A 24,248-nucleotide genomic window follows, 5' to 3' on the forward strand; every position below is an offset into this window, starting at 1 on the left:
GAGAACTGCAGGTTGCTCAAGGCTTGCCTGGCTTAATGGGAAATCCAGGAAGAGGAAGCATGTGCATTAACATGCAGAGGGGAGAAACTGAGTCAAGAGTCACAAAAGGCCAGTACTTCAGAGCATAGGGAGTTAGTATGGGCGGGGCACGGGGGAGACTGCTGTGACTAGACCAGAGCGCCATGAGGAAGTTTACAACTGACTCCTAAGACAATAAACTCCTGGAAACTTTAAAGCTTGGGTGTGACATGATCAGATATGATCTTAAGGCCAATTACCACAGGAAGGAAGAAAATAAGAGGCAATTGAGGGTCTAAGCCGGAGACAATGAAGGTGACAAAGGGACAAGCAAGAGAATGAGTTATGTACGAGGGAGTCTCACCCTAACAGTTGGGGGCATTTTCTGGAAGAAATAGTGTTGTGGTCTACATTTGTGAAGTCTCCCCTTCAGAGTCCTGAGTTTGAACATTTGTTATCCAGCTGGAAGTGTTGTTCTAGAAGGTGGTAGAAGCTTTAGAAGGTGAAGCTAAATGAAGGGAGGGTCACTAGGGCTGAAGGCCAACCACACTTGAGGTCACTCTGTGCAGTATGTCTAGCCAGCTTCTTCTCACCATGGTAGAAGGATCCTCTGGAACTATAAACCAGAAGAGACCAAGTTCCCCTTAAACTGTTTATTGGAGAGGTCCCAACCACAAGAAAAGTGACTAAAATAGAGAAGGCCGTCTCTAGGCTAAGAAGAAAGGAGACAAGAGGAAGCACTCTTACCTGCTTGTAGTAATCCACATACGTGGTCTCTGAGCCATCCCGCTTCTGAAAGGCATGTGTGGGCTTCACAGACCAGTCAATGTCATCGATACGATATGTTTTGTTGTTGTACCTGGAAAAGTTGAGACACTTAGAAACCGCTCTGCAAAATCACCTTAGGTGCATGGCTACCATACCACCATCTTGAGTAAGTTCGAAATACAAGGTCCACGCCTGACATCGTGGAAGATACTATAAGCATAGTCGCACCATCGTGCACCATGATCAGCTCTCAACAGAGAAGCACGTGAACTCTTCAATACTCAGGAAGTTCTCCACATTCCATTCCAACGAACAGGCTTAGCAAGCCATACTCCATGTTTGGCCAGCCTGGACACTAGCCCCAAGTAAGTGATTCTCAACCGTTCCAATGATAAAGTTCCATCCCGCTTCTATGCCATCCCCTGGTGTCACGTGTCAGCTCCCAGGTGGTCTTTACCATAACAAATATCAACACAGCTGGCCAATCACACAAGTCCAGCATCCTATGTTAACCTCTCTCCTTGGATTGACCTTTAGCAAAACTGAAGAACAAGTGGGTTAGACAATTCCAAATGCCCCTTCTCTCTCAGCCCTATGCTCTCCTGTGCCTTGGTCTGCAACAGAGACTCCAAGGCAGGCTTCCCAGTGTTCTAGATACCCTAAAAGGTGTCTCTGAAAGACTGCAGTAAGCCAATGTATCAAAATATAACTAGGAGGGCAGGGGGAGTGTTCCTGTGCCCCACAAGGTAAAGCCAGCTGGGCCGCCCCTCCACTAAGACCAGGCTAGTCACCGGGATGTTCCAGAAAGGAAAGTAGTCTTTGACAAGCTTTGGAGATCAAGGGAAGATGCCTAAAGGCCACTGTTTGATCTGGCTCTGTGATCACTGAGGGCGAATCACAACCATAAACCTAGAAGCTTGCAAAGGCATGAAGCATAAATCTAGAAGCTTGCCCAAAGGGCCTCAGACTCTCAAGAGGACAGCAGTGAAGTGCGCATCCTATCATATAACACAACACAATGACCATGAAGTCAGTGGGTGGCCCTAAGCAAAACAGTACAGGAAGTGGCCAGAGGAGGGTGGATGGTTCTAACAGAATGCACAAGTGGGGCTCTTGGGAGCTTAAGAGTAGGTTTGGAGAAGCAGGTATCTGAAAGGGGGAAACAGACACTAGAAATCAGGCAGAGGTCCTAGAACAACACGCAGGCTGCTGAGTACTAGATGGAAAAAGATAGCAAGAGAGCACAGACAGCCGTGTTGACTCACCTGTGACTAGAGGGGACAAGCAGGCCTTCTACAGTTGAGCCAAGTCTGTCTCTCTGTCTCTGTCTCTGTCTCTCTGTCTCTGTCTCTGTCTCTCTCTCTCTCTCACACACACACACACACACACACACACACACACACAAGTACTCTAGCCACTGTGGTAGGAACACTCTGGATCCCAACACTCCTAAATGTCTGTCCTAGAAAACCATCAGGGGCCAACTCTTACCTGGTAAGGACAATGAGCCCCACTAGCTGTTTGTGGCACGTCTCAGTGAAGCATGACATGTCGGTTCTGAGGCAGAGATCAGTCATGAATTCCAGAACAGTCTCATTGCGGAGGACTTTATAGTTTACGTCAGCATTGAACAGGAGTTTGCTTTCAAAGCGAGACACAGAAATGGCAAACCCAGGCCACAGGGACAATCTTCAAAAACAAGTAAGGGACAACAGCAAAAGAGTATTTTAATTATTAAAAGTATACTACCAAAACCCCGTGGGAGAGAGACCTCACCGCCTGATCAGGGGAGGGCCCAGGAGCGGCAGGACCCCTGCGCCTGAGACACCGCCGGAACCTGAAGGAAACAGACCGGATAAACAGTTCTCTGCACCCAAATCCCGTGGAAGGGAGAGCTGAACCTTCAGAGAGGCGGGCGCGCCTGGGAGGCCAGAAGAGACTGCACTCTGCGCACGTCCAGACGCCAGAGGAAAACACCAAACGTCATCTGGAACCCTGGTGCACGGAGGCTCCCGGAAAGAGCGGCGCAGATCTTCCCGGTTGCTGCCGCCGCGGAGAGGACTTAGGCAGTACCCCACGAGCAAACTTGAGCCTTGGAACCACAGGTAGGACCAACTTTTCCCCTGCAAGAAACCTGCCTGGTGAACTCAAGACACAGGCCCACAGGAACAGCTGAAGACCCGTAGAGAGGAAAAACTACACGCCCGAAAGCAGAACACTCTGTCCCCATAACTTGCTGAAAGAAAACAGGAAAACAGGTCTACAGCACTCCTGACACACAGGCTTATAGGACAGTCTAGCCACGGTCAGAAATAGCAGAACAAAGTAACACTAGAGATAATCTGATGGCGAGAGGCAAGCGCAGGAACCCAAGCAACAGAAACCAAGACTACATGGCATCATCGGAGCCCAATTCTCCCACCAAAATAAACATGGAATATCCAAACACACCAGAAAAGCAAGATCTAGTTTCAAAATCGTATTTGATCATGATGCTGGAGGACTTCAAGAAAGACATGGAGAACTCCCTTAGAGAACAAGTAGAAGCCTACAGAGAGGAATCGCAAAAATGCCTGAAAGAATTCCAGGAAAACATAAATAAACAAGTAGAAACCCATAGAGAGGAGACACAAAAATCCCTGAAAGAATTCCAGGAAAACACAATCAAACAGTTGAAGGAATTAAAAATGGAAATAGAAGCAATCAAGAAAGAACACATGGAAACAACCCTGGACATAGAAAATCAAAAGAAAAGACAAGGAGCTGTAGATACAAGCTTCACCAACAGACTACAAGAGATGGAAGAGAGAATCTCGGGAGCAGAAGATTCCATAGAAATCATTGACTCAACTGTCAAAGATAATGTAAAGCAGAAAAAGCTACTGGTCCAAAACATACAGGAAATCCAGAACTCAATGAGAAGATCAAACCTAAGGATAATAGGTATAGAAGAGAGTGAAGACTCCCAGCTCAAAGGACCAGTAAATATCTTCAACAAAATCATAGAAGAAAACTTCCCTAACCTAAAAAAAGAGATACCCATAGGCATACAAGAAGCCTACAGAACTCCAAATAGATTGGACCAGAAATGAAACACCTCCCGTCACATAATAGTCAAAACACCAGGGGTTGGGGATTTGGCTCAGTGGTAGAGCACTTGCCTAGCAAGCGCAAGGCCCTGGGTTCGGTTCCCAGCTCCGGGAAAAAAAAAAGAATGAAAAAAAAATAGTCAAAACACCAAACGCACAAAATAAAGAAAGAATATTAAAAGCAGTAAGGGAAAAAGGTCAAGTAACATATAAAGGCAGACCTATCAGAATCATACCAGACTTTTCGCCAGAAACTATGAAGGCCAGAAGATCCTGGACAGATGTCATACAGACCCTAAGAGAACACAAATGCCAGCCCAGGTTACTGTATCCTGCAAAACTCTCAATTAACATAGATGGAGAAACCAAGATATTCCATGACAAAACCAAATTTACACAATATCTTTCTACAAATCCAGCACTACAAAGGATAATAAATGGTAAAGCCCAACATAAGGAGGCAAGCTATACCCTAGAAGAAGCAAGAAACTAATCATCTTGGCAACAAAACAAAGAGAAGAAAAGCACACAAACATAACCTCACATCCAAATATGAATATAACAGGAAGCAATAATCACTATTCCTTAATATCTCTCAACATCAATGGCCTCAACTCCCCAATAAAAAGACATAGATTAACAAACTGGATACGCAACGAGGACCCTGCATTCTGCTGCCTACAGGAAACACACCTCAGAGACAAAGACAGACACTACCTCAGAGTGAAAGGCTGGAAAACAACTTTCCAAGCAAATGGTCAGAAGAAGCAAGGTGGAGTAGCCATTCTAATATCAAATAAAATCAATTTTCAATTAAAAGTCATCAAAAAAGATAAGGAAGGACACTTCATATTCATCAAAGGAAAAATCCACCAAGTTGAACTCTCAATCCTCATCTTCAGTTGGTTTATATGCAAGTGTGCAATTTCTAGGCTTGAAAGTAAAATGATGCTATCTGGTGCTGGATAGAGGAGCCTTATTTTTTATTATGGCAGCTTGCTATTTTTGTAACATGGTGATTTGGTTGAACACAATAAAGTACAGTAGTAACTGGAAAAAAAAAAAAGTATACTACCAGAAAACCTAGAGAGACTCTAACATGGCGAGCTTTTGTTCTAGTTCTCCTGCGGTGAGGTTTTCTTGGTTTTGCTTTGTTTTTGTTTTTCCTTCGGTGTCATTTATTCCCGTTATGGGATGAAAACATTGGACTTTTTTTTTTCAGCTGCGTTTTCTTTAAACGTAGACTTAGGATAAAATTCTGGTGAATCAGAATCTCAAACTGAGCCCTGAGACTTTGGACTCTGTACTTCTGGTAGGAGCTGTGGCTGTTGTACGGTGCTCACCAGGACCTCTGTCAGATGCCCCAGCTGTGCTTGTTCTAGGGAATCTGCATGTCCGATGCCGAAGGTCCTTGCTCCCGATTGGTTTTTGATCAATCAATAAAGATGCCAACAGCCAGTGGTTGGGCACGATGCAGGACCCTTAGATTTGTGCAGGGTTGAGGATACAGAGAACGGGAAGATTCACCATGACTGGGGGAAGAAGGATGGGACGCAGTAGTGGCAGGAGACACTCCTGGATTAGGCCTGAAGTAGCAGGGGAGGGGTTAGGGGTGCCCAGCCTTTGAGGTAGCCCAGGCATTTAATACTAAGCTAATGTGTGTGTGTGTCTTTCACTTGAGGATGCAAAGCTAGCTCCTGGGCAGTGTGCATGGGATCCGCTGGGAGCTGAAGCAGTGTAGCCCAAACTCACCACGACAGAGCTGACCTCCTTTTCAGCAAGGGGATGGGACCTGATGTGTTTCTGAATGAAACACTCTGCTTTTATAGCTGAGTGTCCACAGAAAACTGAATTCTGAGTCCCTTCTAGAATGCTATGACCTAAGGAACTAACCAAAGAACACAAACTTCTAGCTTCACATTGGGTTCACTATTCCCCAAAACAAAACAAAACAAAGCAAACAAACAAACAAACAAAAAAAAAGGACACCTGAAAATTACAAAAACCCATTGCATTCCATATTTCAGACGCTCCGACGTGCACCGAGGCACAGTGCCACTGATATTACAGGAACAGGAAATATAAACAAACTTACTTGTACTGGGGGATCTCCACTGGCTCTGAAGGCTTATAGTAGTTCCGTCCAATCTGGTACATGCTCAACTTTTTAAAGATCCTGAAAGTATAGTTTTGCAATCTTTGTAACACTCACAACAGTGTAATTCAACCTTTTGGGGGCTGGGGAGATGGTTCAGTGAATGAAGCGCTCATCCCATGATCATGAAGGTCTGAGTCTGGATCTCCAGAAGCCACGTAAAGCTGGTCAACGTGGTGTAGATCTATAATCCCTGTCCTTCTATGAGGAGATGGGAGGTGGACCCAGGAGGACCCTCTAAAGCCCATGGGCCAGTGAGACTGGCATAAACAGCAGCTACAATTACAAGAACTTATCTCGTACAAGGGAGAAGAGAGCCCACAGAGGAGGCTGACCTCCACACACACTAAGGCAAGTATGCACAGCCAGAGCAAACACCAAGCATACATGAGTGTGTATTTGTAAAAACTCTTAGTTTCATACTTCAAAATAACGTGTTGACATATCTAAACACTTAACTACAGCAATGCAGTCAATTCTGTGTATCTGTGATTCTAGGTCACAACAGTAAGGTATGCCACACATGGGGCTCTTTTGACCCTTCCCCATTTCAGGAGGAAGAGGCCATCTTTCATAAGCCACTCAAGTTCCCTGGGCGCCCACATCATGGTGACCCTGTCTTCAGCAACTATCTACCCTGGTCATCTCTGGGGACTGGTGGGGGTGTCCAGTGTGGGAGGAAATGTAAGCAGCATGAGTCAGAACCCAGGGGTAGCCAACCCTGGTGATCTGACTGCTGCTGTCACAGAAGCCAGTCTCCCATCTGTAAGGTAAGGGTTTGTGTTAACAGTGCCTGCTCCAACGTGGTAAAACGCTGGAAAGCACCGTCCACACGCCAGCTGGAGTGGCCCCTCAGCAGGGCACAAGGGGTCGAGCATTTGACCAACATTAGGATACAGCACGCTGTGTAAGGAGGAAGTTAATTTATGTGCCCAGATATACTGGAAAGCCCCAAACTTCCTGACTTCCTCCCCCTCAGTCTGCTGTAAAGCAGAAGTGTGGCTGGCATCTCTGTGACAAGGGCTCTGAAGGCAGGGTCCTGACACACACATCACTGTGGGGCACCTGTGCACTTCCTTCCTTTCAGCTCAATCACTGGTCATGGGTGTGGGGCTGGGGGAGAGGGCTTGCTTGGTTGGGTTTCCTCACCTCCAGGCCCCGCCAATGGAAAATTTGTTTTGACTAAGTGTAGATAGGGGACAGGGAGTCTGAATGTGGTCAAATGTCTCCATCCTGGAGGTAGTTGGGGACCACATGACTCTCTCAATCTAAAGAACATCAGAGCTTACATGAAACCACTCCCCTTTCCCCACTCAGGCGGTGAAGCCAGATATGGGGCTAGAGAAGTAGCCAGGGCAGAACATAGTGACAGCCTTGTGTGTCCCAAACCAGCCAGTTAGTGGAGAAACAAGTCTATCGCATGGCTAGTTCCTACTCAGAGTCTAGGGTCACAGCGGGGCAGGGCACAGAAAATGAGGGAAAGACGAAAAGCATTGTGGTCTAGCTTGGGGGTAAGGCTAGATATGGAGGATTTGGGCCAGAGCAGCTGAGATAGATTGTGTCCCATCTTACTGCTGGCCCGACATCCATCCAGCACAGTGACTGATCGTGCTAACTGGGTTCGGTCCCCAGCTCCGAAAAAAAAGAACCAAAAAAAAAAAAAAAAAAGACAATAAAAAAAAAAAAAAAAAAAAAAAGAAAGGTCGAGCTACTTACTTTCTGAAGATGACATTGAAAAACTGAATGCACATCGGGGAGTTTGGGAACAGCTCACTGGTCAGGGTGAGAGTTATCTTCACAGTCTCCCCTCTTTGGGTTTCACTTGTCAGTTCTGTGACCTGGGAAAGAGGGAGGGAAGAGGCGCGGCTTGTCCTCACGTGTGTGGAACACAAACACTATAGAGCAACCACATGCGTGTTAACAACACTGGAGCTGCAGGTTGTTAGCGTGTGTAACAGTCCAATCCACATCTGGGGACCAAATTACGTTAAAAGCCAGCTAAAGACTTCCCCACAAGAAAGTCCCATGTCTGCACGTACAGAAGAGCAGGGCACACATTGTGTTAGGAGGAGGAAGCAGACGGTCTGGTCCCCTTCGAGGTCAGGAATTCCTGAGAAATTCCTCCAAAAGCAGAAAAGCTGGGGACAGGAAGTCCTCTAGGGAAAAGGGTTAGGCAGGAGGAAGAGGAAGACAAGGGGAAGAGAGAATGTGGGGGCTACGATGGGAAATTTCATTCTTTTACTCAGAGCTTATAAAGGGCTGGCAAAAGTCTTCAACTTGTCTGGAAGGAAGCTTTTATAGGCTCTATTTGGGTCATCAACTAAAGAAAACTCTAAGCCACCAAAGGCTGGAGAGATGACTTGAAGTCATTTTGTTTCTGCAGAGGAGTTTGGTTCTTAGCACACTGGGCTGTCCATAACTGCCTGTAACTCCAGCTCCAGATCTGGTGCCCTCTTCTAGACACAGACACTCACGGACACACACACACACACACACACACACACACACACACACAGACATACACACACACACACAGAGACACACACACACACAGAGACACACACAGACACACACACAGACACACACACAGACACACACACACAGACACACACAGACATACACACACACACAGACATACACATACACACACAGAGACACACACACAGACACACACAGACACACACAGAGACACACACACACAGACACACACACACAGACACACACACATACACAGAGACATACACACACAGAGACACAGACACACAGAGAGACACACACACAGAGAGACACACACACAGACACACACACACAGAGACACACACACAGACACACACACACAGACACACACACACAGACACACACAGAGAGACACACACACAGACACACACACAGACACACACACAGACACACATACAGACACACACACAGACACACACACAGACACACTCACAGACACACACACACAGACACACACACAGACACACACACAGACACACAGAGACACACACACACACACAAATACACACCATATATAATAAAAAATCTTTAGACAGAAACAAAACACCCTCTAAACCAGGCAAGGCCCAGTACAGATTTTTTAAATATTCGTAACTCAAGTCAATAAGTATCAGTCAATGACCAGGGGTTTCTCAAAAAGTAACGAAGAGGAGTCAGCTTGTTACCAAGCATCTGTGTCCGTTCTTCTAGTTAACAGTGTCCGTTTTATATCAGGAACTGGACTGCACAGACGCTAAGAGAAACCCATCCCTCCGCATGGCGTGGGATACTGCATTAAGGAGATTCCTGGCCTCAGATGACTCACACAGAAATGGCAACAGCTACAGAGACCTCACCAAGGTCAAGATAAGCCCTCTATACGCAGAAGCAGGAGGGACATCCTGCTCCCAGTCCCACAGGGACTGCAGACAAAGGATGTGGACAACAATGGCTGTGAGGTGAAGAACTGAAGGGAGCTGGCAACAGGCAGTCTTGGAAACTGTATTTCTCAACAGCTTCCCAACATCAAACATTTCACCCCCTCCCTCCCCCCTCAGCAAACACCAACTGCTCCTGTACTTGCGCCATCTGTTCCTGCACCAGCCCCTCCAGTTCCCAGGCTGCTAACCTCCATGTATGTGCACATCCCGTCCCCTGCCACCTGAGCAAACCCCATGTCTCTATGCACCAACACAGCAATGTCTCTGAGTGATTTCAGCTCTTCAGTCTCTCCATGCTTGGAGAGACTCTCGCAGCTGCCTCTTAGTGTCTACTGTGTGACCGGGAGGAAGCCGCTTCAACACTTGAAGCTTCCTCACCATCTCTCACATGGCAGCAAATCCAGCTCGCCCACAAAGGTCAAACAGAGAACAACCCTTCAGATTTTTATTCAAGTTCTTTTGACACGTTGCCCAGGGTACTCCATTAATCTTCCCACCACTTTCAGGATGTGACCCGGAGAGTCCCCTGTGGTGTTTCACTGCTCCAAAAAGAGACAGATTCTTCTTCCTACCTTCAGTGTTCAAAGGCCATTTAAAGTTCTCCCACCTCCAGGCCACTTTTACCCCCTGCTAATTGAACCTCTATGACCAAACATTGCTCGAATATGCCCCTCACTTGTCACTCGGCCAGGGCCCTGCCCCACTGTGCATCTCTCTGACCCTAAGACACTAATCCCCACTCTCACCAAGTGTCCTCCTTGGAATGCTCCGGCTTCTCACTGTGCTCTGAGATCTGACTTTGGAGTAAGACCCTCGAGCATTCCGAGTGACAATAGGGCTAAAACATGTGTTATCATTGAAGAGGTTGGCAGGGCTCAGGGTGAACAAATGTAGTCATATGTAACAGCCACATTAGGATAGTTTTGTGACACTGATCTGAAGACCTGCCAGGCATAAACCTCTACACTTATTCAATAAATGCAGTATAATAGGAATACTGATTCAACACTAATTATTACTAAGGGCTTATGTCACTCTACCTCATACTGTGTTCAACTCTAACTCTGATGTTAAGCTGGAATCACTTTAAAGAAAAGCACCCTGTTGTATCTATCTTTCCTTCCTCCTTGGTGCTAACACCCCACTAAGAATACAGTCAGCTCCTTATATGTGTACAAAGGCTAGACGTTAATGACAGCACCTCCCAGCAGACAGATGGACTGTGGAAAATACTGGAAGGCCAGGAGGCAGCTGGAAGGCAGCTTACAGAAGTAGGGACAGGAGGGCAATGTAATGCAAAGAGACTCTTCAACGGTGGCATGCACTAGAAACGTGGAGACCGGCAGGAGTGCAGGATTATGCCCGAGCCCAATAAAAGGGGAGCAGGGCAATGTTGCCCTTAGGATGCTTATGGTAGCAGTGTCAGGACATCATAGGACACAATCCTCTGTCTGCACCCAGTGTCACTCAGTCTGGAAATGAGGTCCACATCCCTGACAAGCCACATGCTCTGTCTCACAGCCTTGTCACCTGCCTCCTCACTGGACTCTGTCCCCAGCTTGGAAATGTTTGATACATACAACACGCTACTTCTGAACTGAGGTGGGCAGTGCTAACATGTTCCTGGTATGTACAGATGAGAATTTCTCTAGTGTGGCTAGGAACAACTGAGGTAAACTGAACCATTCCATTGATACACGCGTGACCTCCCACACCACCGAAGCCTCTCAACTACTGCTATGAAAGGGATCTAAGAACAAGACGACCTTAATCTCGATGACATGGAAATACATGACATAAGAAGAAGATGTGCCCCGTACTGCCCCTGTGATGCTGGACAAAGGACTTGAAGGGCAATGGAAACGTTTCTAAGTGCACAGATTCCGATGCCCTGAGCCACCCACCACATGTGACCATTTGGTGCCACACATTTCAAGGCCTTCATCTAACAACTTAACCGATGCTATTGGCTCCGGAGTGTTGAAAATGCTGGCCTTGTTGACTACGCATTCTGACTACGCATCAGAGATCTAATTCTGTGTTCTACTAACTTTAAAACCTGGTTCTTTTTCTCTTCGTAGCTCCAATCTTATTTTAAAACAACATTGAGAGAACCATGCACAATGATAATCTATCTGGGAACTGATCATGTTGAAAATCTGAAAAGGGGAGGGTAAGGGAAGATTAGACATTTAACTACTTCAACGGTCTTATTTTGCAAACACTCACAGAGCTGACGTCAGTGACTCCTCTTTCCTATGACTGGGGATATGTTGAAAGAAAGGACGGTCCTACATTCAGAAGCTAATGTGCTTATCCGGCCACACAGGCAGCCTGCAGAGGGGCACAAGCAGTGCGTCAATATGTGCATAGCTCTAGAGTCACGGAAATAGTGGTTCTGGAGCTCTCACCTGCTTGGAGGTTTCTAAGGACATCAGTCTTAAGAATCTGCAGCTCTTGAAGGATTAGCCTGCTGGAGCATCAGTTTCATCTACAACACCAATGGCTGAGGACATCTTAGGAAATCTTTTAGCTCTCAAGCAAGTATGCAGGAAAGAGTAAACCTCGAGGGAAACACTCCCTCAAATTGTCAAGAAAATCAATGCTCTTCTTTGCAGATATGTAATAAACATATTAACAGTATCTCTCTCTCCCCCCCTCTCTCTCTCATACACACACACACACACACACACACACACACACACACACACACATGTGCACTTGTGCACGCACTATGAAACACGGACCATACGTACTTTGTGGTCCAGCTTTTCTGAGAGGAAAAGGCTGGTGCCGTCGAATGCCTTTGCCTTGTCGGAGAGTATGCTGTGGTTATACAGCAGAGCAGTCCTCAGCCTCCTAGAGGCTAAATCCGGGCTGTATGTGACATGGTACTGGTATAGCTGCCAATCCTGGGGCAAATCTAAATGGAAGAGATTTGTAGCCAGCTGCACAGGTATTCCGCTAGAACCTGGGGAAGAGAAAAGATGTCTTTCACCGGAAGGGCTCACCATGTTAATGCTAATCATATTTTTAAGTTTTTACGTGGATAGTGGCTGTTATAAAGCAAGGCCTTCTGATCTGTGGTGTGGGATAAATACGTGTACTTTAACCTTGCAACACCACTGGGAGTTACGGTGAGCTCCTGTGCACTGCAGGCATCCAAAATCAGGAATGGTGTGAATTTCCAACCTCTGTCCCCCTGGATGTGATTCTGTGCCTTCCACCGGTCAGTCTAATGGTTTAGGACGCCACGCTGAGATCACACACACAGAACGATGGAAACCTACCCCACTCTCACCATGAGTGGCACAGCTCCCGAGCTCTGGGAGCTCCAGCAAATCAGAACTTTGCCAGGATTTGGAAAATTTTGACAAACTCCCACGAGAGGTTAGACCACTGTGTGGGCCCCCCACAAAGGTAGAGAGAGGCTCTGAGAAGAAACGGAACTCTTGTTCAGAAGAGCATGACTCAGGCCTCTACTGCTACAGGCACATGCGACCATCCGTGCTTCCTGGAATTCCCTCCCCTATGCACATTTTTGTTCACAGCATAAAAGTCTGCAGGACAGAGCCAGAGCCCGCCTGAGCAGAGCTGGCTGTATGGAGGATGTCACAAGCTCCTCCCCGGGACAGATGCCAGGAGGATACAAATGACTTCTCAGTTTGTATCTTTCCACCATACCTGCACTACCTTGGTTTTTGTTTGCTTGTTTGCTTGTTTTAATGGAGGAACTGGAATTGCAAGCCCCTAAGGTAGAGAGAAATGAATGGTATGTACAACTCTTCCCTCAGCCTTGGCCCATGATATAGGGGTCTGGCAGAGGCAAGAGATAATCATGTCAATTTTTTTTTTTTTTTGCTTAAGAAAAATTTTGTTCTCCCAGATTGAGTGAATGGCAACACATTTCTGCTGGTTGTTGCATAGACTGAGAGATGCTGGTCTAGACTACCAGAACTAGGAGGGCCTTGGAGATCATCTGTGACAGTGTTTTCCAACTGCAGCAAGCCCCATCAATACTGGGGTTTGGAAGGTATGTAAATCAGTGGGCTTTATTGTGGAGGGGATAAAAAGATGTATTTATTGCCACTTGTGGAAGCGCCCACATACACGTGTGAGCGGGTTCCTATGGAGACGAGAAGGGTGTGTAACCCCTAGGACCTGGAGCTACAGCTGTATTAGGATCTGAACTACAATCTTCCCATAGTGTAGTGTGTGCTCCTAACCACCCAGCCATCTCCGCAGTCCAAGTGTTTCACGAACCACCCAGAACAGGAGAATAGACCCAGAGCACCTGAATGCAGTAAGGGTTGCCTGTGTGGGAAGCCGTGGCTTCCGTTGTGCATATGTTTGCTAAGTAATACCATCTATTTCTACCTTTTCTGTTTTAAAAAAAAATAAAAACCAAACCAAAGAAACAGACATTTCCCATCAGCGAGGAGAGAGCCACAAAGCCTCCTGCAAATCTGAAGAAAACCATAGACCCTACTTCCAAGGAGCCACATCTGCCCACAACTATGTGTACAATTCCACAGGGAGCCTAGAGTCTGGATGAAGAAGTGTTCCCATTGGCTGTGACTCCTGTCTACAGCTAAAATCCCCACAGGCAGATTCCCCATATAGGATAAGGATTGGGAAAGACACTCTGTCCGAAAGTGAGGAGAGAGTTATCTTTTCTAAGTAAGGTGTGGTTTTGAGGAAAACAGTTTTGTGCTCCTGACAACAAAGCTGACACACTTAGAATGCTTTCAACACAGCAGTTGTTCCGTGTCCATCGGGATGCTTCACAAACTTACCTATTTCAGAATTAGAAATTTCAGTTTCATAGCAAGACTTTGGTGGCCTTTGAAAAGTAACAAGGAGAGAGAAGGCGCACTCTTCCTACGGTGGCCTAAAGGAGCAGTGAAATAGGTGTAGGAGAATTTATCATTTTCTCACAGTTGTGATGTCTTTCAAGAGGAAAGGGAAGAGGGAAGGGGATGACTGGAGTCAGCTCAATGTGCTCAAAAAGGAGGAGTCGGGATTTTCTGGCTAATCCCATCCGCCCCACCGACCAGCACTGGACCCGCTGGCCATGCTGATAGCCCTCCGTGCAGGCAAGAAGCACCTGTCCAGTCTGAAGCCTTTCTATGGCAAAAGTCAGTCAGGCCAGGGAACAGAGCACAATCCAAGACAGTAGAATAAACTGAAGACAGAAAGCAAAGCTGAGGCTCGAATAATTACCCAGAATGCTCTTCACAGAGCTCCCCACTATAACAGTTGCTGCTTGAGGAAGCACAGACCAGAAGCCCCTGCTCCCTCTGTCCCCAGCTCTCTCTCCTTTGCTACCTCCAGAGGTCGAACTCCAGGGTGCAAAGATCAGTAGGGAAGCTGAGCCCAGGGAGAGATCAGATGCCAAAGGGTCAGCAGCTCTCCTGGCCTCTGCACCCACGAGCCTCACAAAATGGCGAGCCCTGAACCATTCATCACCTTGCCCTCTGAAGCTCTGGGTGGGTCCCAGATGGACGATGTCAATGGATAAAGAATTGAAACGTTGAGTTTAACTCTGATGAGGAAGAACCCCCTGATCTTCCCGTGGACAATTAACCCCTTTCCCCCATTTGTTCTACAGTGGGTCCTGGGAGCACACTGGGGAAAAAGTAACAAGGATTGGACTGGCTACCTGTTTTAGAATCTTTTACGTGAGTCAACTTCTCCCTGGTACAGACACCCAAATCGACGAAGTCCTGTCTGCCATTGCCTCTTTTTTCCACGAGAGTACGTCTACCATCACCAGAAGAGACGCCAAGCTCATCTGAAACAAGAAGATAACATGGCATGTTGGACTGCATGCAGCCTCCCCATCAAAACCACACTGAGTGTCAGAGCTCTGGGTTTTCAGTAAGATGTGTCTGAGCTGCCAACATATTCCTGACGGTACCAACACTGAAAACTACAGAAAACGCTGGGAACGTTCAGTTAGAAATAAGACTTGGTGTCAGCTTTTACAATGCTGCGGCTCCCTCCATAGGCCCCAGTGCCACCTGTTAAATGTAACCATCCCTCCCTCTCCCTCAGCTCTAGGGTGGCTGCACTCTGACGCGTTCCAAGCCAGGGAAATCCACACCGTCTTCTGCACAGAGTGACTGAGTCTCTCATGTTTCCCAGGGCAAAGAGAAACTATCCAGGCCTGGACAGCAACAATTATGCTGGATTATTCTTTAAGAAGAGTCCGCTTTGGTGTCTACCATTTACTTCAGGTCACAAAAACCTGAAAGAAATCTGCTTAGATGAGCACAGCTTTGAAATGCCTTCAGCACTGGAACAGTAACTTTAGTGCCTCAAAATCCAGGATTTTAGGGCAAAACAATGCGCTGACCCTCTGGGTTCATCTGTCTTGTAATGTAGTCACTATATGTGCTGTACCCAAATACCCCTTCTTCCTGTTCTAAACTACTTTCCAGTCCTTACTCCATGGAAGTGGAGTCTCTCAGGAAGACTTAAGAACAAACAAAACAGTTTTTAAAATGCTCTAATTCTTAGAGATTGATTTTAACTGACCATCCATATCTCTCACTGCTCTAGATATTAAGTGATTTTTAGACAGTTTAAGAACGTCAAACTACCAGCGCCAGGGAAACAGCTCAGTGGTTAGCACTTGATGCTGGTGGAGGGGACCGGTCTGATTCCCACATCATGTGGTTCACAACCACTTCAGGGGGACCCAGATCCTCTGGCCTCACACACACACTCAATATACATAAAATCAAATCTTAATTTTTAAAAAGTTCAGACTAGGATGGGTGGTGGTGGCACATGCCTATAGTCCCAGCACTTAGAGGCAGAGACAGGGGATCTCTGAGTTCAAGGCCAGCGTGGACTACAGAGAGAGTTCCAGGATAAGTCAGGGGATACACAGAGAAACTCTGTGTTTAAAACAAACAAACAAACAAACAAAACAAAACAAAACAAAAGCAAAAAGTTCAAACTACCATAGAATTGTGGTTCTCAGAAACTGGGAGGATGGAAAGTGGAGTTATTTTTAACAACTAACAAGAGTTTCAGAGACGGATGCCAGCAAATACTGTACAATGAGAGTAAGCTTAAAACCCCAGGACTAGGGAGAGATGGCTCAGGGGTTAGGAGCACTGGCTGCTCTTCCAGAGGTCCTGAGTTCAATTCCCAGCAACAACATGGTGGCTCACAACCATCTGTAATGGGATCTGATGCCCTTTTCTAGTGTGTCTGAAGAGAGCAACAGTGTACCCACATACATTAAATAAATACACACAACAATACATACAATACAACAAAATACATACTATAAAAACAAAAAGAAACAAAACAGGGCTCTACACTTAAGGGTTAAAAGGGAAACATTCAGATTATATGTATAGTACCATAATTTACGGAGATCATCAACAACACCAACAACAAAATAGACCAGTCTGTCTCCAAAGAATGGACTGTCTTCATCCTGAGTTTTACACTCACTCATGGATGGCAATGTCTGAGTAGCAATGGCAGACAGGCCGGCATGCTGCCTCTCACAGCAGGCTTCTGTGACACGCAGTACATTGTAGTTCAGCTCACCCAGGACAGATGACCACACCAGAGATAAACTCTGGGCACCTCAGCGCTTTCAGCTCACCCACTGACTAGAAATCAACGACTTTGCTCCATGGTCAGAATACAGAGCATGGTAGACAGGTTTCATCCAGGGATATGAAATGAACTGTGTTCTCAGATTCACTTCGACCCTCTGGAATTGGGGGGAACAGATGTGTCTTATTCGAGCCCCTCAATCTATGCTACTTCCTCACAGCAGCTCAAGCAGAACCCAGTACACCTGGCAAGGCCACCCAAGCTGTGCGGCCTAGAGTGGGCCAGATCCCTGAGACTGAGCTTGGCTTTGCAGGGAGGACTGATGCTATCTATCGCCCAGTGGAAGGGAAAAGGAACGCAGAGGTGCGTACCTGGCTCCTCCCATCCTGTAAGATGGGTGTTTGGTGTTTGTGCTCTGTATTTTTGGAATGTGTTCTTTAGTCAGCAAAGTGCTTGTCTAGCATGCGTGAGACCCTGAATCCAATCCTCAGAACCATATAAAATGGGGGTGGTGGTGTGCACCTGCAATCCTGGTATTGAAGGGCTGGGGAGGGCAGAGGCATGGGAATCAGAAGTTCAAGGTCATTCCTCAGGGATAGAGTTAAGTATGAGGTTAGCCGGGCTCTGACACTCTCTCTCAAGGTTGGCGGGGTTTCAAAATTATTCGCTGAGCAGAAAGAATCAGACTGGCTTCCCCATCCGAATCCCTGTGTCTGGAGCACCACCAGGATGCCCTGTGAATCCACAGCGATCATGTGAGGAGGATCCCTCAGGGAAAGGGAGTAGAGCAAGCGGTGAGGTCTGGTGTCTCGGGGCCTGATGGGTCCTCCTCTACTCAGGCTGAAGGAGGTCAGGGAGATGAGGGATGTCAGGAAGGCAGACCCAGAGGTACGTACGTGGCTGTGAAATGACGCTTGTCCTACTGCTGGCCTCGTTGTCCCCGGGACTGACAGATGTGACCTACAAAGTATGCAGAAAGTTTGCTAGGATTTAAATAAACTCACAGCCCGTGACGTTATCAAAAGGCAAGAGCAGTATCATGTCTCATATGGTAGATTACCATGGTCCAAGAGTAGAAAACATTAGCAGCAGACACCCTTGAGGGGCAAGAGGGAGGGTGGCCACTCTCCACAGAAGGCTAAGGAGGAGCTGGGGTGCCCCTTGCCAAGTGCATTTAGCTGAGTTGTGCTAACATCTGACAGTGACCCAAATAGTGGGTCCCTGAGCATAGAGGTGATCCCTGTAAATGAACTGAACTAAAACCAGCTCACAGAACAGAAGCCATTAATATTTCCTCTGCCGAAGCTTCTCTTTGCCCAAGAAATCATCGCATCTTGGGCTGTTTAAAAATTTTTTAAAAAGAGCAAAGTCAGGAGAGCGCCACTACTTGATAACAAAGGCAAAATGATCACAAGCCACTCGTGTGGCCTGAGTCTCAAAGGCTCTCCAAACCGTGGATGTGCCGTTGTTCTTCAGTATGGCTTCTGTTCTGGCCTCCCAGCAAACAGACGCACTCCAAGTGTCTGGGTAACCAACAGCAGCTGAATCTAAGCCACATCTGAATTTGAGATCATTTCTGATACCATTTACCAGAACCCAACTGTATCACACCAAAGCAAGTAAGGGTACTTCAGGGTACTGTCTGTCAGTCTTCCACTTATTCTTTCTTTTTCTCATTCTTTCCCAAACAATTTACAACTGACTGAATTAAAGCTAAGAAAGTAGAAGGCATACATCTCCTAGCCATGATGCCTTTTGCACTTCCGGGTCTCAACAACAATATCAACTTGAAAGAAAAAGATGGGAAGCCCTCGGAGAAGTTAAGAGAGGCATGTAGAGGAAAACACTGCCCTGATAGCCTAGGCCATGGAAAGGACAGACAGAAGCACTCACCATGAGGTCTCTTGGGGCCCGCTCCACTTCCCTGGCACTGTGGCCAGTGGTAATGCCTCGCGCCCTCACACGGGCCCGTCCACTCATGTTCCTGGTTTCCCAGCGGCTTTCCAAGGCTGCAGGACCTCTACAGGAGGATTTCCTCTTCCGCAGGGAGAGGGTGAGGCTGTGACTCGGAGATTGGGAGTATGGTTGAAACAGCAACCCGAGCGTGGGCGGCAGGGCACTGTAGACCCTCGGAATGCGCAGGAGCACGAGGGGCGGGCAAGGCGGGGGTGGGCACCCAGTAGCATTGCAGGGGGAGGGAGATCTCTTTCCCTCCCTCCCTCTCTCCTCCCCCTCCCTCCCCCCCCTCTCACTGTCTTTCTTTTCTATTCTTTCTGTCTCACTCTCCCCCACACCTTTTTTTCTCTTCCTCTATGCCCCTCCTTTGGTATAAGTACCCGGCTTACCGTCCTTATCCCCCTGCTCCTGATTTTTAGAAACTACCCAATCATAAACGTACATACAGTTACATCACATCCCACTCTGGCGGTGTGAGGGGAAGCTTGTGGGAAGGTCGTAAGGGGTGCTCGCCTGAGTGTTGTTAGGGTGTACCTGAGAGGGCGTGAGAGCTGGAAAAGCATGGGCAGTTTGTAGACAAATTTTGGAATGACACCAAAATGGATGCATGAATCTTAAAGAAATTAGGTTGGGGGCTTGGTGGATAAGTGTATTCTTGTTGCTTTTTCAGAGGACCAGGGTTTAGCTCCCAGCACCCACAGAGTGACTCATAACTACTGGACCTCCAGCCTCAGAGGACCCGACACCCTTGTCTAGCCTCCTTGGGCTCCTGTGTGCTCCTGGTGCAATACAGACCCACGCAGAAAAATGCCTTTTAAAAGTGTAATTCAGGCAAAGGGTGTGCAGCCTTGAAAACTCTAAATAGAGCCACAGCCAGGGGAGTGAGGGAGAGTGTCAAGGGTGACTACACTGGAGACGAAGCCCTTGTGTCACTACAGACAAGTCACCACAAATCATCGCATGATCTGTCTGCCAGTGAAGTCAGTATATTGTACCAGAGGCCTACGGGTACTGTGTCCAGAGGTCTGCTGTGGGCTTCCTAAATGAGCTGGTTGCTCTGGAGCAGTTTTCTCTGAGATGAAACCTTGTGTGCTCCGAACACTCAATCAACAGCATTTGGATAACAGCACAGGGTAGCGGAAAGGGTGTGAAGTATCAGGAGAGGTAACACGTTCCAACCTGTAGACAAACCCTTAGGCTCAGGAACTAAACAACTCAGAAGGTTCACCAAGTCCCTAAAACTGAGCAGATACATTAGGCCTCTCCATTCTCAACCATATAGAAGCTGTAAAAGAGATCTGAGAGACACTGTCAGAGATGAACTCCTTAGAAGGGGTTCAGAGCAACCGAAGGGCCCCAACTTGTTGAGCTGCCTCAAGCTGTGCAGTGTGCTCCATGTTTCCAGTCTGCATCAAAGACCCCATAAGCAAGCCCACCCATGCTGCAGTGGGCTTTGGCAATGCAGATGTCTTTGAGTTACTTCCACTCCTGTAAGTAACCCCAATAAAACTCATTGGTTCACCAAGGTCCGGTGTTGCTTTTGCATGAGGAGTGAGTAGATGTTTGTTCATGTCCCCCCAGGAACAGTGTCAGAGAGCACTGCATCTGGAATAGCATCCAGCGAAGCTGCTGGTGTGCCAGCCAGTTCATCAGGGAGAAGGGCAACCTAAACCATTTCCTTCCAGCAACAGGAAAGCATCGCCAGGTGTCTAAACAACAAAGAGAAAGGATGTGGACAGTGGGGGTTAAAAGCAACAAGCAGCCAAAATTAATTCTTCTATTTCTTAAAATATTCACAAGCTGGGACAGTAAAGTCAAGTGATCTGTAGTTCAAAGCATAAATGCGACAAACAAACTCCCTTAGTACACAGAATATTCCATAAAACTATCTAGATTAGAGCCCAGAGTTTGGAAAATGAGGGTTATTATTATCTAAGAAAATTCACTCATATATAGGCTTCTTATGTCACAATGAGAGAAGAAAGGAGAGGGGAAGGGAAGAGAGAGGAAGGGAAACAGGAACAGAGTGGGTAAGGAAGGAGGAGGGGAAGAGAAAGAAGAGAAGAGGAAGAAAGGGAGGAACAAAATGGTAGCATAGTGTTGGTGCAAAAACCGCACCTCTCAATCCCAAGGGAGTAAGAACTAGTTTTATTCTGGAACTAAACAATGAGTGATCATGGCCTGAGATCACGGGGTAGGTCACCCCAGGTTCCGGGTTCCAATATGCAAACAGGTTCATGGAGTTAAAGGCAACAGAACAAAGAAAGTTATAAATTACAGCACTTTTAAAACACTTAGGTGGGAGCATTCGGGAGGCAGGTCGCTGAAAGGACAAAAAGCCGGGCTCCACAACCTAGTCCCAGAAAGTCAGCCATGACGTATTTATACTCATTATCAGTGGTGGGCTACCCAAACCCAGCCTGACTCTAGGAGGGCGATCACATGGCTGTGGATACCAGGAGACCAGGACCAATGGTTGTCTTTCACTGAAGGAGAATGCTTAGAGGCAGTGTGAGCTTAAAATAATCCTGTTTGGACCAGGAGCTTTGCAAATAACAAGTCTCAGTCAGCTACAACCTCTGGCCTAGAGCATTTGTTCAGGAACCGGATCTGTGTTCCTCCCGGAGAAAGCTTGACAAACTGTAAGGGCTTCTAGCATTATCTTGAGGCGTTATTATTTGATCACCAAGATAGAGGGCAGATGTGGGAGGGTTCTAGAATGTTGGCTTAACCTCGGGGGAACCAGAAAAATCGGAGGGTGTGGACAGGTGTGCCTGGTTGCTAGGAGAGCAAATTCCTCTATGGGGATTAGTCGGTTTGAAGGTGCTACTTGAGCACAACTCTCTTTTTAACTGTAGTATTAGTGACAACCATCAGGTAGACAACGTACTGAGGCCAGCAGCTGAAGTACTGGCATTTTTCTGTATAACATTAAAGGAACTTAGCTTGTGATGGTGGGGTGTGAGGGAGGACACCTCCCTGATTTGTGGGGCTTTGGTGCTTCCAGAACTCCCATGGAGTCTTCAGACTGTGGTTTCACACATGCTATGATAGCTCTTTCCTGTAACAGACATGTGTTGTGGCAATAGCATGTGTTGGAGTTGTTTGTTGTTGACACAAAAGCCACAGATCTCATTTTAAAGAGAAATAGGAGTTTACTCTGGTGCCATTTTGGGTGACCACTGTCTAGGAACACAGACTTAGGTTACCTAGAATCCAGGTTCCAATGTGGAAGCAATTTCACAGAGGTTTAATCGTTGTAAAGAACAGAGAAAGTTATAACTCAAGGCTAGTTTAAAATGCATTGGTGTGTACATCAGTGAGGCAGGTAGACCAAAGTGGGGGAAGCTCAATATGTTACCTGATTACACTGTTTGATCTGGATTGGTAGAAGCTAGTTTCCTGCCGATCAATAGATTTTAAAAGGTTTTTATCTATTGTCACAGACGTCGGTTCTGACACAGAGGGCAAGGCATGGCTGCTCTGGAGGGGTAGAACTTAGCACAAGGGAAGGTAATTAGTGTCTGGACCTGCGACTTTCCAGTACTGAAATTCTAACCAGGCAGTCGTCTGCAGATTCCTCTCAGGGATTTTCATGCACATCCAGATGTGGCTGCTCCTGGTGAGTTTTCGTTCCTACCCACTTCCTCGATGAGAACATCTGGATGCCGTGTCCATCCCTTCGTTTTCTTTCCACCTCCCAGTCTGAGTGCAGAGCTTGGGCACAGGAGCGACTCCAGACACATTTGTTAATTACTAACGGCCCTCATCCCTCCTCTGCAAAGATCTTTCACAGATGCTTAGCGTGCGGTCTAACGGGACATTCTCTTTACTACAGTATCAGATGAGACTCGGCAATTTAAAATTGCTTTCGTTTATTCATTTATTGTATCAGTATGTATACACGTGTGGGCATGCGCGTGCCATACACACGGTGGAAGTCAGGGGACAATTTTAGGGAACCTGTTTGCTCCTTGAACATGTGGGTTTGGGGATCAAACTCTGTTCATCAGGCTTCCTCCACTGAGCCATCTCAGTGGCCCAAGGCACCGTAATTAAAAAAAAAAAAAACCTAAAGATTCCAAAATCAATGTCATAAAAATCCAATTCTTTAAATCTCACTTGAAGTCGTTTCGCAGGGCTTCGCAGGCAATAAAGATGTGTTTGACATTCCACACACCACGCTACTTCCCTTAAGAAGAATGTTGGCGATTGTTTCCAAAATCAATTTCTTACAAAAGGATGTTGAGGGCCAATGACGTATTCTAACTGGAATTAACGTGAGATTTTTTTTCCCCCTCAGATCAAAAAAGTTGCATTCATAAGCATTCAAGAGCCTGCTATAATGAATCTGGGTTTGATGTTAATTCCTTGTTCAGTAAGTTCCTGCCTTGGTTTCATTCACATCCCCTCGGCCCACAGAGGCTGTTTCAAGCTGCACAAAGGACGTTTCTCAGCCAAAGGGCATGGCGGAGAGTGCTCTTCAAACTGGCCCTCATCTGGTGCACACACCCCACTTTCTTCTACTTCTCTCCTGTTCTCACCCCTCCTGCCTTGGGCTCAGCTTCTGGGGTCTCTTGGTCCTCACTGACTCCATGCCTATCCCCTTCCTCACTCTCCAGCCAACGTCACACTTTAACCCATATGTTGTTCAGTTATCCCACCCTGGCAGTCCTGCTCCCATTAGGTGGCCACAGTAACATTTCCTTTGGTACTTAAGTGAGTATGCCACTGTGTGTGCGTGCGTGTGTGTGTGTGTGGTGTGTGTGTGTGTGTGTGTGTGGTGTGTGTGTGTGTGGTGTGTGTGTGTGTGTGTGTGTGTGTGTGTGTGTGTGTGTGGTGTGTGTGTGTGTGTGTGTATGTTGGAGAGGACAGAAGAGACTTCCCAGTGTTAGTTCCAACCTCACACTTTCCTCTCTCAGCGAACCTTGTGCCCTCTAAAAAGGATAATAAAGAATAAAGCCCACCTTTTCTGTTCTCAGCTCACCACTCGGCCATTAGGTTTGCAGTCCCTGTTCTACCCAAAATGGACATTACTGGTGGTGGGCAGAGCTAGTAACTATTGAGAACACAGGAGCATGTGGGGACAAGCCTGGTAGGAACCCAAGTGTGTGCCCTTGCAAACAAGTCACTTAAAAGGAGAAAGGAAATAACAGAGAGGGGCCAGCTGCATTGGGCCTGCCTGGTGCAGCTCCACACAGGCAAATCAGTGCCAAACAGGCCACTCGCAGACTCCACCCC

The 24,248-nt window shown here is 47.0% G+C and overlaps 1 protein-coding gene, 1 long non-coding RNA gene and 1 pseudogene across 7 annotated transcripts in view; 2 read left to right on the top strand and 1 right to left on the bottom strand.

The window, feature by feature from the left end:
* Piwil4 (piwi-like RNA-mediated gene silencing 4) overlaps window positions 1-19,138 on the bottom strand; it is a 42,912-nt gene extending 23,774 nt beyond the window's left edge. The window contains 8 exon segments of one of the 5 annotated variants that reach the window (NM_001436563.1): window positions 766-877; window positions 2,278-2,475; window positions 5,971-6,051; window positions 7,747-7,868; window positions 12,224-12,438; window positions 15,130-15,261; window positions 17,948-18,011; window positions 18,945-19,138. In NM_001436563.1, coding sequence (NP_001423492.1) covers window positions 766-877; window positions 2,278-2,475; window positions 5,971-6,051; window positions 7,747-7,868; window positions 12,224-12,438; window positions 15,130-15,261; window positions 17,948-18,011; window positions 18,945-19,031 — 1,011 coding nt within the window. In that variant the 5' untranslated portion in view covers window positions 19,032-19,138. 5 annotated transcript variants of the gene reach the window in all.
* Window positions 12,996-16,754, top strand: LOC148003953 (uncharacterized). Of its 2 annotated transcripts, none has more exons than XR_015627447.1 (3): window positions 12,996-13,239; window positions 13,354-13,500; window positions 15,079-16,754. It is a non-coding gene; the product is annotated as an uncharacterized LOC148003953 (long non-coding RNA). The 2 variants fall into 2 exon arrangements; XR_015627446.1 differs by having other exon boundaries at window positions 13,001-13,239; window positions 13,335-13,500; window positions 15,079-16,393.
* On the top strand, window positions 14,413-15,053 carry Scnm1-ps1 (sodium channel modifier 1, pseudogene 1; annotated as a pseudogene).
* Window positions 19,139-24,248: the final 5,110 nt, after the last annotated feature.

The sequence above is a fragment of the Rattus norvegicus genome, chromosome 8, assembly GCF_021556685.1.
Source record: "Rattus norvegicus strain SHRSP/BbbUtx chromosome 8, alternate assembly SHRSP_T2T, whole genome shotgun sequence".
NCBI classification, from domain to species: Eukaryota; Metazoa; Chordata; class Mammalia; order Rodentia; family Muridae; genus Rattus; species Rattus norvegicus.